This window comes from Phocoena sinus, chromosome 13 (assembly GCF_008692025.1).
Source record: "Phocoena sinus isolate mPhoSin1 chromosome 13, mPhoSin1.pri, whole genome shotgun sequence".
Taxonomy (NCBI): domain Eukaryota; kingdom Metazoa; phylum Chordata; class Mammalia; order Artiodactyla; family Phocoenidae; genus Phocoena; species Phocoena sinus.
In genome coordinates this window covers 7,576,311-7,594,700 of record NC_045775.1, presented here as the reverse complement: position 1 = coordinate 7,594,700, position 18,390 = coordinate 7,576,311, and the positions used below count along the sequence as shown (strand labels likewise).

Genomic DNA, 18,390 nt, shown 5'->3' with positions numbered 1-18,390 from the left:
TATTTTTCTTAAAACCAAGTGAAAACACTTGTTAAACAAGTTTCATCTTCACCAAGACAAGGAAGTATTATTATTTAAAATCTACCTAAAAGGTAAATTATGGCAAATCCATATGGTATAATATTACAGTGGACTAGGTAACGGTGAGATCCAAAGAACAAGATATGAAGGGAAAAGCAAGTTACAAAATATGTGTAATATGGGGACTTCCCTGGTGGCACAGTGTTTGAGAATCCGCCTGCCAATGCAGGGGACGTGGGTTCTAACCCTGGTCCGGGAAGATCCCACATGCCGCGGAGCAACTAAGCCCGTGCGCCACAACTACTGAGCCTGCGCGCCTAGAGCCTGTGTTCCGCTGCAATGACAAGCCCGCGCACCACAATTAAGAGTAGCCCCTGCTCGTCGCAACTAGAGAAAGCCTGTGCACAGCAACAAAGCCCCAACGTGGCCAAAAGTAAATAAATAAATTTATTTTTTAAAAATGTGTAACATGAAGTCACCTTTATTAACATATGTATGCATAAATAATACTTATGTATAGAAAAAGCTGGACGTACATACTGCAAATAAAACAAATATAGCGTATCCAGTTATCTCCGCATGGCATATTTACAAGTGATTTGTATCGTATGATTTGTATTTTCTTTTTTATGCTTTTCTATGATCTATAAATATTTTCCAATGTTTATGTACCAGATTTGTAATAATTTTTTTAAATAAATGATTTGAAGACTAAAATATCCTCATATACTTTTGGTGGGAGTACACATAGGAACAACTTCATGGAGGGGTAACATGGACATATCTGTAGATGTTTACAAGCAAATACTCCTTGATGCAGCATTTCAACTTTTAATTATCCCACTCCTACATGGGCACAAAGAAGTACAAAAAAGGACAGTCATTACAGCATCGTTTGTAATAGCAAAAGACTAGAAAACTTAAACGTCCATCAATAAGAAAATTCAAATAAATTAGGTTACATTTATTCAAGGTAATGCAGCCAGTTTAAAAAAAAATGCAGGGGCTTCCCCGGTGGCGCAGTGGTTAAGAATCTGTCTGCCAATGCAGGGTACACGGGTTCAAGCCCTGGTCCGGGAAGATCCCATATGCCGCAAAGCAACTAAGTCCGTGCGCTACAACTACCGAGCCTGCGCTCTACAGCCCGCGAGCCACAACTACTGAAGCCCGCGTGCCTAGAGCCCATGCTCTGCAACAAGAGAAGCCACCGCAATGAGAAGCCCACGCACCACAACAAAGAGTAGCCCCCGCTCGTCGCAACTAGAGAAAGCCCGCACGCAGCAACGAAGATCCAACACAGCCAAATAACTTAAATGTTTTTTTAAAAAGATTAAAAAATTAAAAATAAAATAAAATAAAAATTTTAAATGCAATTATGGACTGACATGAAACTATCTCTAAGAAATGTGATTAAGGGGAAAAAGCAAGGTGCAGAATATATGCTATCATTTGTATAAAATTATTTTTAAGAATATGTTCATATTTATTTGTACATGTACAGGCTGTCTCTGGAAGGCTCTCCTAAAAATTATAATAACGTTGCCTTAAAAGAGGAAAAATGAGGGAACAGGAAACTGAAAAATAGGTGAGAAGAAAACAATTTTCACTGGATAACTTGCTTTCCTTTGTACTTGAATTTTTTTACTACGTGCATATGTTCCTACAAAAACAAAACCAAACGAAAACCTTAAAAGGCCTTGGGGGGAAAACTGCACCAACTGTTTTTCTAAGTGTTTTAGTACCTTATGCCATAGCCCTCTTCATTTTGAAGGCAGCCCCCTAAAAATAACTCTGCCTCAGCAAACAAAACTACGCAAGGGACCCCACGCGCAGCTATGGACCTGGCACCCTCACGGAGACCTGCCCTGTCTCTTCCTGGGACTTCCAGGACCGGGTTTAGGCAAGTATGGCCTCAGCCAAAGCAAGAGCACTGTGTCCTCTGACAACAATGTCAAATTCTCGCTTGTATGTAGTAAATAAGAAATATTTTACCTTTCAGCAAAGATATCGACTTTCCCCAACTCATCAGAGAGGCCAACAAGGGAATCCAAGGTCCCCACCTAGAAAGATGGGAGAGAAGTTAGATGCTCAGGCTTTGTGGCTTGTGGGGGGCAGGGGTTTCAACTAGAGCGCAGGGAATTCTTCTATCTTGACTCAGTTGTCCTTGGTCAATGGTGAAACTAGAAACTGAGAAGAGCTCTCAAGGGAAATCAGTGGATTTTGGATGATTATTATTACTATTATTATTTTTTTGGCCAACAGGATAAACTGTCATTTCTGCCACAGAAAGGAGTGACTATGTGTCGTGGTCTACCCTCAGCTTATTTTCGTCTAAGAATGGCAGTCTGCTCTTCAGGGGATTAATCACCACAGCCAAGGAAGCAATGAGACAGAAAGCACGTCAAGGAAGTTATCATTTCTGAAAGCCTTTCTTCTCCAAGGCAGTCCAGCCGATCCCTATCTCTGGTCCTCTGTGCCGTTATTAACAATGATCTTTCTGGGGCAGGGGCAGCTTTTCCTCCCACTCCCCTTCATGAAAGTCCTTTTCCTTACAGATTACTTAGGACGAGCTGTTTCTTGTGGAAATTATTACTGTGTCCAAAATTGTATTTAAAGGTCTACTCACAGAACCAGAAGGAAAAAGTCTGTTATCACATCATCAACCACCCGTCAGATGCTGAAAAGTAATCAGGGAACTATGAAGTCTGGATATTCCTAGTAAGTGTTGTTTCTTTTCAGACAACTTAATTTTAAGCAACTTTTGGCAGAAGTCATGTCTTTTTTTCATCTTTGTACCCTCGGGCCTGGCACAGCGCTTCCCACGTAGTAAGTAATGAGTGGATGCTTAATTTACTAACCTTCACAGTACCTGACCCTGGACAAACAATGGCAGGCTTGAAAAATCAGCAAGATGTGGGTTCAGAACCCAGTGTTGCCACTTACCAGCTCCACAACCCCCGTCTCCTTTCTCAGCCCATCCTGACCTATAAAGTGGGAGTTGGGAAGATTCAGGAAGATGCGCTTAAAGAGCCCGGCCCCCAGCATACCGCTCCATAAACACTAACAAATGTAGGAGCGTCATGAACAACTATGCAGAAAAGCCCAGAGGGGCAGACTGAGGTTTGAAAAAGGATTACACGGCAGTTTACTAGGAGAGCCACCTCTGGGCGTTTAGCACCATCCCTCCAGAATCCTTGACGTAGTTGTAGGGCAGAAAGACTGCCTTAGGCGTCTTCCCCTAGGAGGAAGCACGGCAAAAAGTCCACTCTTTTAGAAGAAGATTGCACATATCTTCCTCCTCTTCCATATTTGTTTCATTTTAAAATCTCTTTCTGGGACTTCCCTGGTGCTCCGGCGGCTAAGACTCTGCATTCCCAATGCAGTGGGCCTGGGTTCGATCCCTGGTCAGGGAACTAGATCCCACATGCCACAGCTACGAGTCTGCATGTCACAACTATGAGTTCGCATGCTGCAACTAAAGATCCCATGTGCTGCAACTAAGATCCGGCACAGCCACATAAATATTTTAAAAGTAAATAAATAAAATAAAATCTCTTTCTGCCATCTGCCCAGTTGTCACTAAGTCTCCTTCCTTCTCTCTCCACCAGAACCAGAGGGATGCTGGATTGCCTGCCCTGCTCCCAGTTCAACAACACAATCAAGGATGAACCTCTTAGGCTTCCCTGGTGGCGCAGTGGTTAAGAATCCACCTGCCAATGCAGGGGACACTGCTTCTAGCCGTGGTCCAGGAAGATCCCACATGCCACGGAGCAACTAAGCCCATGTACCACAACTGCTGAGCCTGCGCTCTAGAGCCCGTGAGCCAGAACTACTGAAGCCCGTGTGCCTAGAGCCTGTGCTCCGCAACAAGAGAAGCCACTGCAATGAGAAGCCCGAGCACTGCAATGAAGAGTAGCCCCCACTCGCCGCAACGAAAGAAAGCCCGCGTGCAGCAACAAAGGCCCAACGCAGCCAAAAATTAATTAATTAATTTTAAAAAAAACGATGAACCTCTCCTGGGGTGGCGCAGTGGTTAAGCATCTGCCTGCCAGTGCAGGAGACACGGGTTCGATCCCTGGTCTGCAAAGATCCCACATGCCGCGGAGCAACTAAGCCCTCAAGCCACAACTACTGAGCCCACGCGCCGCAACTACTGAAGCCCACGCACCTACAGCCCGTGCTCTGCAACAAGAGAAGTCACCGCAATGAGAAGCCCATGCACCGCAATGAAGAGTAGCCCCCGCTCGCTGCAGCCAAAAAAAAAAAAAAAAAAAGGTAGAACCTCTCCAAGCCTGCACATTTAAAGTATATTGTGGGTCTTCTTAGATGTTGAAGATAAAACAGGAAGAATCTGAGAACTCAGTGAGGACCCAAGTGTGTTTAAGACACTCTTTCCACTTTTTGAAGACACTGCTAACCGCACCCTTGTCTCCCTCTCATTCTGTACTGTATCTCTAAGTCCATAAGCATCACAGTTAATTTGGGGCTATTCGTGAAGTCCCATCCAGACCAGTCCCCCCGTACAGCTTCACAGCCAGGCTGATCCTCAGCATTGGCGCCATTGTCCTGTTGTTTTCTCCTTGGCTTTCCAGAAGACACCCACACACCCCCAGCCCATCACCTCCTTCCTCCTCCTGGGGTATTTTACCTTAAAATCAGGAATCGTGAATTTGGTGTTATAAGACAGGTTTGACTTGGAGGTTACTGTATTCATCCTCTGCAGCGCTTGTAAATTCTCCTCATCTCCAGGGGCAGAAATTAACCAAAACTCGGACATGTTTCCAGTCTTCTTTCATCCAGTTACTGACCAGAACCACAGCAACATACACAAACAGAAACAGGAGAGAAGTGTCAAAGACCTCTACCTGTTCACCACTCCCTTCCCTCAGAATTAATCCTCTCCACTCTTCCCATTTCCCGTTCCTTCCCCCCTTTGACCTTCCAGTTCAGATTCTACAGTTCCAAGGACAGCCATCTGCCCAAAGCTTATCTCCACTTGGAAAGCCCTCAGGTCTTTGTAAAGACTCCCAAAGACACTCCTTCCCAGGGTGGTTCTGACTGGTTTTGAGGAGAGAAGGAGGGGGAGTGTGATTCCTGTCCCTCCTACTTCAGCAGAAAAACCCACTCCTGGCATCATAAAATGGGGGCCAGTAAGCTGGACTTGGGCACCTTCTGGACTATTTCTCTCCCTTCCACGCTGCATCTCCAGGGATGTAGGATTGGGGGGTTAAAGGGGTGGTGAGGCAGGAACCAGACAAGGAGGCACTTCCACAATGGGCAGGCTGGGCAAACCCAGATCTTAACTGACCAACCTTGAGATTGGAGCTAGCTTCACAACGACTTCAGAAGAACCCCTTTCTTTATAAAATAAGGAGGGGAGAGGGAAGGTAAGGGGGCTATTAGAGTCGTTTTTCCACAGGACTAGGTGTCTACTCTGCAGAGGTGGGTAACGCGCTGGGTCCGGCTGGGAGTTTCTGTCCAGCGTCTAAAGTCCATTAGCTCTGCTCATTCAAACGTGTACACACCCACACCTTTCTCCCCTCGGCCTGTTTCTCCCTTCCATCGCCTCCCAAAACGTCTCCAGGTGGCTACGGAAAAACCAGGATAATAGCCAGAGACCCATCGTGCAAGCTCTTCTTGTTGGCCCCCGTCTCACCCCCTCCAAGACAATCTTAGCCCCTCCCAACACTGCGCACGCCGAACGCAGCACCTTTCGCACTTGACCGCTGATGGCCTGGGGACAAACTAGCCCTGCGCAGAACCTGGGGAGATGCCACCTGCCCGGCCCCTGGGAGGGCGCAGCAGAGACGCCGGTTCCCCGGTTCCCACGGAGAAGGCTCGGCCCTGGACGGCGCCCCTGGGCCGAGGCGAAGCGGGGACCAAAGCGACGCGGGCGGCTCGAGCTGGGCCCCCGGTTGCGACGCGCGACCTCTCCCCACGCCGCCTCGGGCCCCCGACCCGCCGCGCGTCCTTACCGGGAGCCCGCGGGCCTCGCGGGCTGGGGGTGGACTGGTGCCGGGCCGGAGCGCACGGCCGGCTCCCGGGAGGCAGCGGCTTCTGCGCGACGCCCCGCCCCGAGCTTTTATTCGAGCCGGAGGCGGCCGCCCCGCTGGACATTTGCATACCGGGCCGCCCGCCTCCAGCCGCCGCCGGGCAGTGGGCGCCCGCCGGGCCCCTGCGGTCGCCGTGCCACGCGAGAGGCAGGCGGATCCAGCCCTTCACGACTTGGCCAAGATCCCCGAGCCCCGAGCGGCTGGGCTGGGTCCCGGCGGGATTCTGGGGAGCATCGGACGGAGTCCCCAACCCCACGACGGAGCAGAGCGGACGACCGAGAGAAGCGGGGGAGGCGAAGCACTCGGCACCCGGACACCGCCGCCTCGAGTCTCTCCACCTCCACCCCATCCCCGGACAGTGACAGGGAACAGGGTCTCAAGGGGAACCACCGAGAGACAGAACTGACCTGTGGAAAGTGACGCAACAGGTTCACATAGGTTTTGGAACACACACCTGGGCAGAGGAATAATCTTCCTGTTGACGTGGGCGTGAGCTTGCCCTTGGTTGCCAAGGAAACTCTCCACTGCAGGATACGCCCACCTCACCTTACCTCCTTCCTAATCGCCTTGACTTACTATCTAGCACCACGGTGTGAGTTTATGATCCGTGCTGTTTGGAAGAGAGGGAAACCCCAGAAATTAACATGTGAGTGTTTTAAAAACAAAAACAAAAAACAAACCTCTAAGAATTCATTTTCTCTGGAGTCAAGGAGGAAACTTCAGTGCATCCTTCTCCGTGGATGGTATTTTCAGTGATTTCTGGGAAAGATTAAAGTCTCAGAACTATTCTTCAGGGGGCAGGGGGTGTTGAAGAAGTTTTGGTTGCTACCCTGAGAATGGGGTCCCCCTTACTGTATGAAAGTAGCCTGATGGGCAACCTATTATCAGGAATGCTTTTAGATCTTGGGAAAGAGGTGTAAGGTGCCCTGTGCTGGGATGGGAGGCCCCAGATGCGGGACAGAAAGGTGACTTTTAAGGTCACAGCAGGATCGCACTGCAGTCCTACTGAGGATTTGGGATTGGCAGATTGGAACTCCCTGCACCTGCATTCTGCCTCATCACGCTTGGGCCACTCAAGTGCATTAGTCAGTCCTTGCAATATCTTCCTGAGGGAGGACACCTGAAACCGAGGGATGAGGAAATCCTGTGTGTACCGGAAGGTTAAGTGGCAATTCCAGGGAAGGAGCGGCCCGGTCAGACATTGACGTGGGGTCTCCAATTTTGGACTTTATCTGGGAATGCCATTCTTTCCAGCCAGGGAAAACAGAATCCTAGAGCCGGGAGCAGACCTCTTTTATGAACAAGTGTAGCGATGCCCACAGATGTTGCTTGAATTGTCAGGTGTCACGTAACTGATAAATGGCAGAGCTATGAGTGGAACCCAGACCTCTGATCCAAATCCTGTGTCCTTCCCACCGCTCCCAGCAAGCCTGCAGGCCTGGGTCCTAACTCTAAGAACTCTAAGAACCGGTGCTTTCCATTTCAGTCCATGTTTTTCTAGCCTTCCTTGTTCAGAGACCTGGCTTCCCAGAGACTGGGCAACGCATTTAGGAGTGTCCCCATCTTTGCTTATGAAACCTCTTCTTTCTATAAATATGGTTTCCTCCAACAAGCTTTTTTCATGAAATAAGAGTCCAACACAAAATAACTCCTGGCCATCTGATTAAGAAACGAATAAGAACTGTAGTGTTCCTTGTCTTACTTAAAAATCTACAATCTTTCTGGTCTTTTCACATCTTAAGTTTCTTCTTAAGTATTGGAATTTACAGTAGTTGATATCTACCGCTTTAGGGGTAGATATCAGCTATTCTACCCTTAAGTCTGCTTGACTTTTTTTCCAAATAACTTCTTTTTTTCCCACTCATAAGTAATTCTACACATCTTATAAAAATTTGCAGAACATAGAAAAGTATAAAGAAGAAAGTAAAAATCACCTGTACTTCCACGATCTGAAAATAACCACTGTTAACATTCAAATTCCCTTTGTTATTTTTTAATGTATATTCATATGTACAAATATGGACTTCTGGCATGACTGTACATGCTATACATAAAGTTTGGCATCCTGCTATGGATTGTTTTTCGGTTTTTTTTCTCTTTTTTTGGCTGCATTGAGTCTTTGTTGCTGCACGCGGGCTTTTGCTAGTTGCTGCGGCGAGCGGGGGCTACTCTTCATTGCGCGGCCTTCTCATTAAGGTGGATTCTCTTGTTACGGGGCACGGGCTCTAGGCACATGGGCTTCAGTGGTTGTGGCATGCGGGCTCGGTAGTTGTGGCTCGCGGGCTCTGGAGCGCTGGCTCAGTAGTTGTGGTGCATGGGCTTAGCTGCTCTGTGGCCTGTGGGATCTTCCTGGACCAGGGCTCGAACCCGTGTCTCCTGCATTGGCAGGCGGATTCTTAACCACTGCACCACCAGGGAAGCCCCTGGATTGGTTTTTAAAGATCAAAAAAAATGATCATTCTATATTATCAGTAAAGGATAACCCAATGTCATCAGCAATTTGTCACAGCTCAGAACTTGAGTCAGAAACACTTGATTTCAAAGGTAAATAAAGAGATCTTGTTGGACAACTTACACCTTGAAGAAAAAAAAAGAGAGAGGGAGAGACAAAAACAGCACTGTCTTGCCCCAGGGCTTTTTGACTTGCAGTTTTCAAAGAGAGTATATGTACTTACCAGTTTTGAACTGATGTGTTATTCTCTTTATTTCCCTATAAAGTGAGACCAATTTTTAAAACAAAGAAAGATGGAGACATCAACGGAAAGTTGTGGAGCTTGATCCTTTAGGCTATTAGGAGAATATAAAGCAGCATTCCCACCCCAAATAGAACAAAAACGGTTTCCTTCCACGTATCAGCCTGAAGCAGCGATTAAAGCCCATATTCAGTGTCTCCACCCCTCCCAGAGTCTCTGAAAGCTGCAGCTATGTTTAAGTGCCTTGACCACCACTTATAACATACCCCCAGATTATGAAAAACACGTTCATGGACACAATCCTGAAAGAACCCAGGTCAGAAAGAATGCTATTTCTTCCTGGAAATAAAGGCTGAGGAGGAAATGCCATCAGCCCTGAATCATCTCTAGCTTATTATGAATTTGGCTTCAGCTAGATATTCCAGAAATATTTCTGCAGCCGGCACTGGTTGTGCACTGAGCCAGCTGAAGTCTGTGCAAGGTGGTACCGTCCCATCAGGTTTGGGAACCAGAAGGACGAGGCTGGCCTAGTTGGTCTGTTGTCCACCGGCCTCTCCCAGATGGTACCCTTTCGGACTTCTTCATTAGTTCATGGAGACAGTCCTTTCCAAAGATGCTGTCCCCAGATTAGCGCAGACACATAATTCCACCTACGATCAGCTCAGGTGGATTTTTCTAGGCTTTGCTGAGAAGGACCAAGGAAGTTTTTCCGGAGGGACAGGTCTCTAGTAGAGAAAATTGTAAGCCGAATTGTCCCTTGAGTGTCCACCTGGTGTTGTAGAAACAGATTAGGCTTTAGAATCAGATAATCGGACTAGCTGCTTAACTTTGCTGAGCTGCAGGGTTCCTATCTGAAAAAAGGAGGGCAGTTATGCTCAACTTTCAGGCCTGTTCTGAGGATAAGAGAGAATAGCATCTGAGGCACCAAAGTCAGAGCCTGGGAACCAGTTGTGCTCAGTCTATGTTCCTTTCCCCTCTCACTCCCTCTCCTTTCTTAGACGGTCTTTATGGTTTTACACTTTACGTTTGGTACATTATTATAATCCCTTGTTATTGCCCGGCATCTTTCGCCAAGGGCCCGAAGTCCTTTGATCTACATTTTGTCATCTGGCCAATACCCTTTTGATTTAAGGACAGTGTTCTGATGGTGTTCATTTTTTTCTTGGAGAAAATAAGACGGAGGAGGAATTCTCATGATTCATTTGCTCAAGTGCATCGAGATAAGGAGAAGCCTTCTCTGTTCATTTCATTTAACAAGTTTTTTTGTTTGTTTTCTTTTTTTTTTTTTTTTTTTTCAGTATCTTCCAGCCTCTGGAGTTTGCAAACATAAATCAGAGTTTTCAGACTCGTGGTACAGCAAAGCAAATATGGTAAACAGAATTATAAGCAGTCCCAACTCACGAAGGTTTGAATATAAAACACTGAGTGGGATGTGATACACGCATAAAAATTAGACATAAATATTCAAGAAATGCCATGATCCTCATTTCACAGATGAGGAAACAAGCCCATTAAGTGAGCTGATTGCGAGCACAGTTAATGGTAGGCCTCAGATTTGAAATTCATTCTTCTGAATATTGCACAACAATATCTAAACTACTGCTCTACTACCTGGTCCAAAGAACAAGCTACTGGCACACTACGTGGAGTTAAATTCCTGGCTTTCCCACCATCAGCCAAGTGAACTTGCACAGCTACTTGGGTTCAGAGGGCTGTAAAATGGGGGATAATAATAGTTCCTGTTTAAGAAGGTTTTTCTGGGTTTCCCTGGTGGTGCAGTGGTTAAGTATCCGCCTGCCAATGCAGGAGACACGGGTTCGATCCCTGGTCCGGGAAGATCCCACATGCCGCAGAGCAACTAAGCCCGTGAGCCACAACTACTGAGCCCGCGCGCCTAGAGCCCGTGCTCCGCAACAAGAGAAGCCACCGCGATGAGAAGCCCACGCACCGCAACAAAGAGCAGCCCCCGCCTGCATCAGCTGGAGAAAGTCTGCGCGCAGCCATGAAGACCCAATGCAGCCAAAAATAAAAAAATAAAGTAAGGTTTTTCTGGGGATTAAATGATATGACACAGTGACCGGTCCCTATTAAGTCATCAAAGTACGCTCTGAGTATCAGCCACCTTAAAAAGCTTCATCACGCTTCTCTGCTTCTTTTTCTCCTTTTGTTTCTCATTTCTAAGTTCCTTTTTCCCCTCCCAGGGTTCTTTTGGAAGATACTGATCCTGCCCAGTTATAAACACATGACCCGTCTGTCACTCATGCATTCAATTCTTCAAACATGTCTTTGATGTAGTTAAGCTGGAAAGGAGAGGGCAGCAAGTGCTTGGGGAGGAGTCTCCAGCAAAGAGAACCCGCAGGCGCTTCGAGCTCTGCTTTGGGGTTGAGAGGATCTGACCTCCAGCCTCAAGTTCTGTCGTGTATCAGCTGCGCCCTTTCCAAATACAAGCTCCCCATAGCCCAGTTTCCTCACCTATAAAATGGGCAAGTCAAGGTCTTGTTAGAGAATTACAGTAAAAGTGGAATGAGATAAGGCATGCAAAATGTCCAAACGTGCCTGATGCTCGCTCGTATGCTTGTCTTTTCACCCTAGACTACAGCCTTCGGAAAGGCAGGGACCACACCTGCTTCGTTCACTGTCAAGTTCTTAGTGCTGAATACTTTTTGGATCACCTGAAGCAAGGAACCTAAAAGCTGGAGACTGCCTGGCAGATCCTGGGAAGCTGAGTGAGAATTCTTTCGCTCTTCTAGATCTATTCTGTTTTAGAAGTTTTAAGCAGTTTCAAAGGGTCATGAAGATATAAGACTGTATGTAAGGATTGGCTATGTACGTTAAACGTGTGTGACACCCATGGTCATTCAATTCTGTTTATAAGGCTGAAAATTGGAGACAATATCTATGCCGGGCAAAAGGGATTGGACAAGTTACTAATGGTATAATCATGCTGTTGTTAAAAATGTTTTAGAGGAATATTAAATGACGTATGAAATAATCATAACATTTTCAGTGGAAAATCCAAAATTAAGGTGCCAGTGTTGTAAGAAATCATGTATAAATAGAATAAGTACATAGTATACATCTATTTTAAAAGGGAACACAAATACATCAAGATGTTGCTGGAAAGTGGGATTACAGATGTTCTCTTTTCTTTTGACCTTTACAGTTTCAACTTTTTCATAATACAAGGGACTCTCAAAGTAAAAACGGGGGCTTCACTGGTGGCACAGTGGTTAAGAATCCGCCTGCCAATGCAGGGGACACGGGTTCGAGCCCTGGTTTGGGAAGATCCTACCCCATTTACCAGGTGAATTATTTTTGCCCCAACACGACCACTCCCATTTTTCCTCCTCATTTCCCTAGTACCCACTGGGACCCAAATCCATCGACCCTACCATTGTCTATCTGTCTGTCACACCGTCACGCCCTCACTTCCCTCCTTAAACTTCATGGCCCATCATTTCGTCCACTTCCTCGCCCCTCCCTTCAGCCCGCTTGTCCTTCACTTGCTTGGTTTTACTTGATGGGCAAAAATCCAACCCTCTACCTGCCTCACCTGGGTCATGCACCCACCGGCTGGAGGAAAACATAAGACTATACTGATTGGTCTTGAAGGAAACTAGAATATTTCACCCCAAAATAGGCCACTTTGGCATATTGATTATTTTGAGTTAAAGGCACTCAAGAAAGGTCAGGGGCAAGGAAGACATTGACCCTGTTTTTCTCCCTAAAAGCAGGAGATAAAGCTCCCAGGTGTCTGCCCTGTCCTGGGAAGAAGGAAGACATTCTTATCACCAGAGACGGGAGATTGGAAGCCGAGAAATCTGTACCAACAAGCTTAGTAAGCTAACCTTTATTTTCCTAGTTACTTCTTCACCACTTACCACCCCGCGTCCAAACCCCTTTGTCTTGTCAATTTGTCACAAATTCATTGTGTCTTTGTCTGAAAGATATAAAAGCTTCCTGCTCTGGTCAAAAAAATTATACGCTCTTCTGTTAATTTGTTCCGTGTCAGTTTAATTCCTAGGCCCGGCCAGAGACCCAGATAGGGTGGAGGAGAGTTTTTCCTCCCCTGCAATTCTACTTTAAGTTTATGACCAGGAACCTAAGTTGAGCCCTTGGTAGAGTCCAGTACTTTATGTTATTTCCCCAATTCATTCTCTCTCCCACTCTCCCAGACAAGTATTTTAAGCTCTCTTCTCTCCTGTATGTCTATTTCCTCTTATTCCATCTCTACCCTCAGCAGAGGACTTTGCTAATTCTCTAAGAAAACTAAAACAATCCAAAGAAAACCCCCACAAGCCCCCATCATCATATACAAAAAATAACTCGAAATGAGTCACAAACTTAAATGAAAGAGCTGAAACTATAACATTCTTAGAAGAAAACAAAGGAGTAAAGCTTTGTGATTGAGTTGGGAAAAAATCCATTTCTCAGATATGATACCAAAATCGCAAACAACAAAAGAAAAATAAATTGAACTTCATCAAAACAAGAACTTTTGCATTTCAAAGGACATCATCAAGAAGGTGAAAAGACAGCTCACAGACTGGGAGAAAAATATTTGCAAATCGTATATCTGATAAAGGACCTGTATCCAGAATTTATAAAGAACACTTACTACTCAGTGATAAAAAGAGAAATAACCTAATGAAAAAATGAGCAGTGGATCTGAACAGACATTCTCCAAAGAAGATATACAGATGGCCAATAAGTATACGAAACGGTGCTCAATATCATTAGTCATTAGAAAAATACAAATAAAAACCACAATGAGATGCCACTTCACACTCACCAACATAGCTATCATTTTAAAAAGGACAAGTGTTGATGAGGATGTAGACAAGTTGGAACCCTCATACATTGTCGGTGGGAATAGAAAATGGTGCAGCCACTTTGGAAAACAGTTCGGCAATTTCTTTCTTTCTTTCTTTTCTTCATTTATTCATTCATTCATTCGTTTATTTATGGCTGCTTTGGGTCTGTGTTGCTGCACACGGGCTTTCTTTAGTTGCGGCGAGCAGGGGCTACTCTTCATTGCGGTGCGTGGGCTTCTCATTGCGGTGGCTTCTCTTGTCGCGGAGCACAGGCTCTAGGCGCGTGGGCTTCCGTAGTTGTGGTGCGTGGGCTTCAATAGTTGTGGCATGTGGGCTTAGTTGCTCCGTGGCATGTGGGATATTCCTGGACCAGGGCTCAAACCTGTGTCCCCTGCATTGGCAGGTGGATTCTTAACGACTGTGCCACCAGGGAAGCCCCGGCAATTTCTTAAACGTTAAACAGAGTTCCCAGGTGACACAGCAATTCCACTCCCGGGTATATACTGAAGAAATTAAAACTATATACACACAAAAACTTGGACGCAAATGTGAATAACAGCATTATTCATAATAGCCAAAATGTGGAAACAGCCCAAATGTCCTTCAGCTGATGAGTAGATAAATAGAATGAGGCATAGCCACACAATGGAGTATTATTTGGCAATGAAAAGGAGAGGGGGGAGTTCCCTGGTGGCCTAGTGGTTAGGATTCTGGGCTTTCACTGCCATGGCCCGGGTTCAGTCGCAGGTCGGGGAACTGAGATCCCGCAAGCTACCCAGCATGGCCAAAAAAAAAAAAAGAAAGAAAACTAAACAAACAAACAAAAAGAAGTGGGGCAGTGACGCATGCTTCAATATGGATGAACCTTGCAAACATTGAAGCCAGTCACTGAAGACCATATATTATATGATTCACTTTATGTGAAATATCCAGAACAGGCCGATCCAAGGCAGGAAGCAGATTAGGGGTTTCCTAGGGTTTGGGAGAGAGCAGGGAATGGGGAAGAATTGGAGGAGAATAGAAAGTGGTCACTAGCGGGTATGGAGTTTCTTTGAGGGATGATGAAAGTGTAAGGTTGACTGTGGTGATGGCCGTACGACTCTGAATATACCACAAAACAGGGAATTGTAATTTAATGAGTGAATTGTATGGTATGTGAATTATTTCTCAATAAAGTTGTTAAAAAATAGAAACCAACCACCAATACCATTTACCAAAAAGGTAACCGAAAACAAACAAGGCTGCTCAAGCATGACCTGCTGGTGAAACCCTTCCAGATCCTTGTTCGGTTTCCCACATGGCCTGACGACTCCCATCCCTCTCTCACGGCTTTCGGTGTGGGAGCCTGCAGTCCATCTGTCCTCATCGCTGGGCTGGGGCTACTAGAGGCCAAGGGTCATACTTCACTCCTCTCTGCATCGCCACGTACCCGGCACAAGGAAGGTTGCCGGTAAATGTTTGATTAATGAGTGAATTCTCAATCATCTTGATAAATATTGTGACATTTAATAAATATGTCAGTTAGATATTTGTTTGATAAATATTCATAGCCATGAACCTTTGATTCATCAACATCTGATAAACATTGTTGAATCTGTGGTTCTGAGAACTGTGCTGTACTTAATAACTTCAGAGGTCAAGTATGTCAGATTCTCCAAATACTTGACCTCTATTTTGATCTCAGCACTGGGAAGCCAGCATTCTAGGGAGCAAGCCACCGGGTAGGTGGCTGGAGTGGCCGGGCATTTCCCTGAACCCACCAGCCCAGCTGCCCATCCCCTCTCTCATCCTCAGCCTGCAGCCGGCTCTGGAGATGATACAGGCCCTCTAGACCCTGACTCTGAATCATCTCTGGGCCCCTGTTGCAGACATAGTGTCCCACACGGACGGGGTTCTCAGGAAGGCTTGCTCTGTGGGCTATCCTACCTGAACTGGTCCTAGAGATCTGCGCTTAGCCAACAGGCCAGCGGGAAGAAGTTTGCAGGCAGAGACAGGAGAGCACAGGTGACAGTGGTGGAGGAAGTGGCCCATCCTGTCCTCCTTGTCCTTTCATTCCACTGAGAGCCTGAGGCCAGCCAGGGGAAAGTCCACGCCCCTTGGAGGACAGCGTAGGTGGTTCCCTGGCTGCAAATGAGGCTCCTGCCCAGCATTTTCTTAAAGAGCTTTTAAAATTCCCATTTAGAACTGCCGGTAGCCCCTGTGAAAATGTATACTGATCTGTACTACACCCTTCTCTCTCTGGATATATTTGGCGAGAGTGACGCAATGATGGTACCCATTGGGAAAATGAGTGCTGCAATCCTAGGGAATGTTGACTGAGAATGTTTGAAGGAACAATGGTTCTCAACACACATAACTGCCACGAGGAGCAGCACGAATTTTCAGCCAGTCTCTGCTTTCCGGAAGCCTGCTGACGTACTAAGCAGGGCTTTCCAGGTGTTAGTGAACTCGGGGCCGAAATCTCTCGGGAGAGAGCTGTGGGTCCGGGTTGGGTGTGCGCCTAAGCCGTGCGTCTGTGAGTTTGGGAGGCCCTTGGGGACCCTCATTTCTTTGACCATCTCATCCATCACACCTGAGCACTTCCTGCTTTCCTCACTCCTGTTCTTCCCAGGGTGCTCTGAGGCCTTGCCCGATCTCAGAGCCTCGGGGCTCCCTGGAGACACCATCCACGGCAAACACACTTGCTGTATGTCAACCTGCCCCCTTCCTGCTGAGCCCTCCCCTGAGGACATCCATGGGGAAACCGATGCTGCCGGACCAGATGCCTCCGTGTCCGCGAAGAAGCCCCTCCTGCCAAGGGTCCAGCAGACCGCCGCACCCTCCCCTTCCTAGGAAGGGACCTGCGTGCATGGTGGTAGGTCCTTGGAGATGACAAGGTCCGTCAGGGAAAGACCCCTGTCTGCCTGGTTCCCCGTGAGGGACATCAACAATGAGTATTTCCTGAACGAATGAATGAATAAATGGATGGATGAAGATGAATGAGTGAAATGTCATCATCTGGTCCCTCCCCACTGCTCTGTGAGGCCGGGCGTCTGACTTTGGTGCAGTATTTCTCTCCAGCTCGAATGGAATGGCTTGAGTGTTCCTATGGACAACGTCCATCCCGGCCCCTAAGCTCCTCCACTCCAAGGCCCTTCCCTTTGCTCCTTTCAGCTGCCCACTCCTGTGGACTGCCCCACCTCTGAAAGCTTAGACAGCAACCTCCCACTCTCATGCCCAACTCCCACTGCGCTGCCCTCAGCGCGCCCACACACGTACACACACACACACACACACACACACGCACACACGCATGCCTCTGCCTTCCCCTGCTCCGTCACCTCCTCCCAATCTGGCTTCTTTTCCTGCCAGGCCTGGCTGTCTGAACTTCCCTCTCATCAGCACCTTTGATTCTCTCATGCCCTACTCCTCCCGTGACATCCTCGGCTCATTTCAGCAAAACCCTTGATGCTGAGTCTTCCCCACCTACATCGGGGCAGCTCAGCAGTGCCAGAGAGGCTGCCCAGCACCGCTCTTGTCCTCCTTTCCCAGCTGTCCCTTCCCTTTGGTCACTCACCCGCTTTGATCTCCAACACGGGCCAGGGCTGTTCAAGGTTCCTGGGGCTGAGTGGTCAAAGCCAGGTCAGGTGCCTGCTCTCAGAGACCTGCCTGCTGCTGGGGGGACACAGTAAATAGATAAATGACCGTCACGGTGATTCAGTGGGGTCAGCCTCACTGTTCTGCTGCAGTTACTACCTAGGGCTTTGCAGCCTTCATTCTGAAGATGACCTTGCCCCCTACTTCAATAAAAGCGATACCCGCGGATGTCATATCATTTCTAATTCTGCCAAGCTATGAATTTACCACCCTACGTAGCTCTCACCCCACAGCTGCTTTGTTCTTCTTGTTTGGAGAACGCGACAGGTCCTCCTCTTCAAGGCCAGTGTCCCCCACCCCCGTGCTCATCACTGTGGCCCCCCTCTACTTCCCCTATCGGTTATCTCCTGGCTATCCTTCATCGTCACACCGTCATTCCACGATCCTTCCCCTCGGCATGCAAACAAGCTCAATTGTCTTCTTTGATTTTTATTTTTTTTTAAATTTTGTCCCCGCCATGTGGCTTGCAGTATCTTAGTTCCCTGACTAGGAATTAAACCGGGCCACCACAGTGAAAGCACTGAGTCCTAACCACTGGACTGCCAAGGAACTCCCTCAATCACCTTCTGTCTTTAAACCGCCCTCCTTAGGCCCTGAGCCTCACTCTACACACACCCCTCCCCAATCTCTCTCCTTCCTTCTAAACTTCCAGCACTGTGTTCGCATCCTGACTGCCAGGTACAGCCAAGTTCCCCTGCTGTTGAAGGACCTACTGTGTGCTGGAACCTATGCTCATTGCTGGGGTAACCACGGGAGCCATGACAGGCAAGGCCCTGGCCTCAGGCAGCTTACATTCTGGTGTGGAAGGCAGGTCGCATGCAAGTAAACAGGTAAATAAGAATGAGAAATTTACATATTTTTTTAAGTTCTATGAAGATAAAAAGGGGTAGTGAGATTGAGAGTAATGGGGAAAACCCACTTCAAATAGGGTTCTCCCTGGAGAAATGACAGGGCCTGAAAGTTTAGAATCACCCAGATTCATGAGGGGTGGGGACAGGCAGAGCCATGCCTGGTGGGAGGAGACTCCCGGCTCTGCTGGGGACAGTGTGTGTAGGTGGGAACACCACCTCAAGCCACTGCCATCTGTCCTCACTGCTTCCTCGAAAACAATCCTCCCTCCATTTTTAAGCCTCGTTTACCGCTCTCCTCCGGAATCACCCCTTGCTGGGACTT

General features: G+C 47.3%; 1 protein-coding gene across 5 annotated transcripts in view; it reads right to left on the bottom strand.

The window, feature by feature from the left end:
* Positions 1–15,629, bottom strand: part of ATP6V1C2 (ATPase H+ transporting V1 subunit C2) — a 64,654-nt gene extending 49,025 nt beyond the window's left edge. For 2 of the 5 annotated variants that reach the window (XM_032652550.1, XM_032652549.1), the window contains exons 1-3: positions 5,997–6,075; positions 4,670–4,824; positions 2,014–2,081 (exon numbers count right to left, since the gene is read on the bottom strand). In XM_032652550.1, the coding sequence (XP_032508441.1) occupies positions 2,014–2,081; positions 4,670–4,798 (197 nt within the window). In that variant the 5' untranslated portion in view covers positions 4,799–4,824; positions 5,997–6,075. Of the gene's footprint in view, positions 1–2,013; positions 2,082–4,669; positions 4,825–4,959; positions 5,032–5,996; positions 6,095–15,507 lie in introns of those variants that run through there. The other 3 variants (XM_032652546.1, XM_032652548.1, XM_032652545.1) reach the window with 3 other exon arrangements.
* Between the last annotated feature and the right edge of the window lie 2,761 nt (positions 15,630–18,390).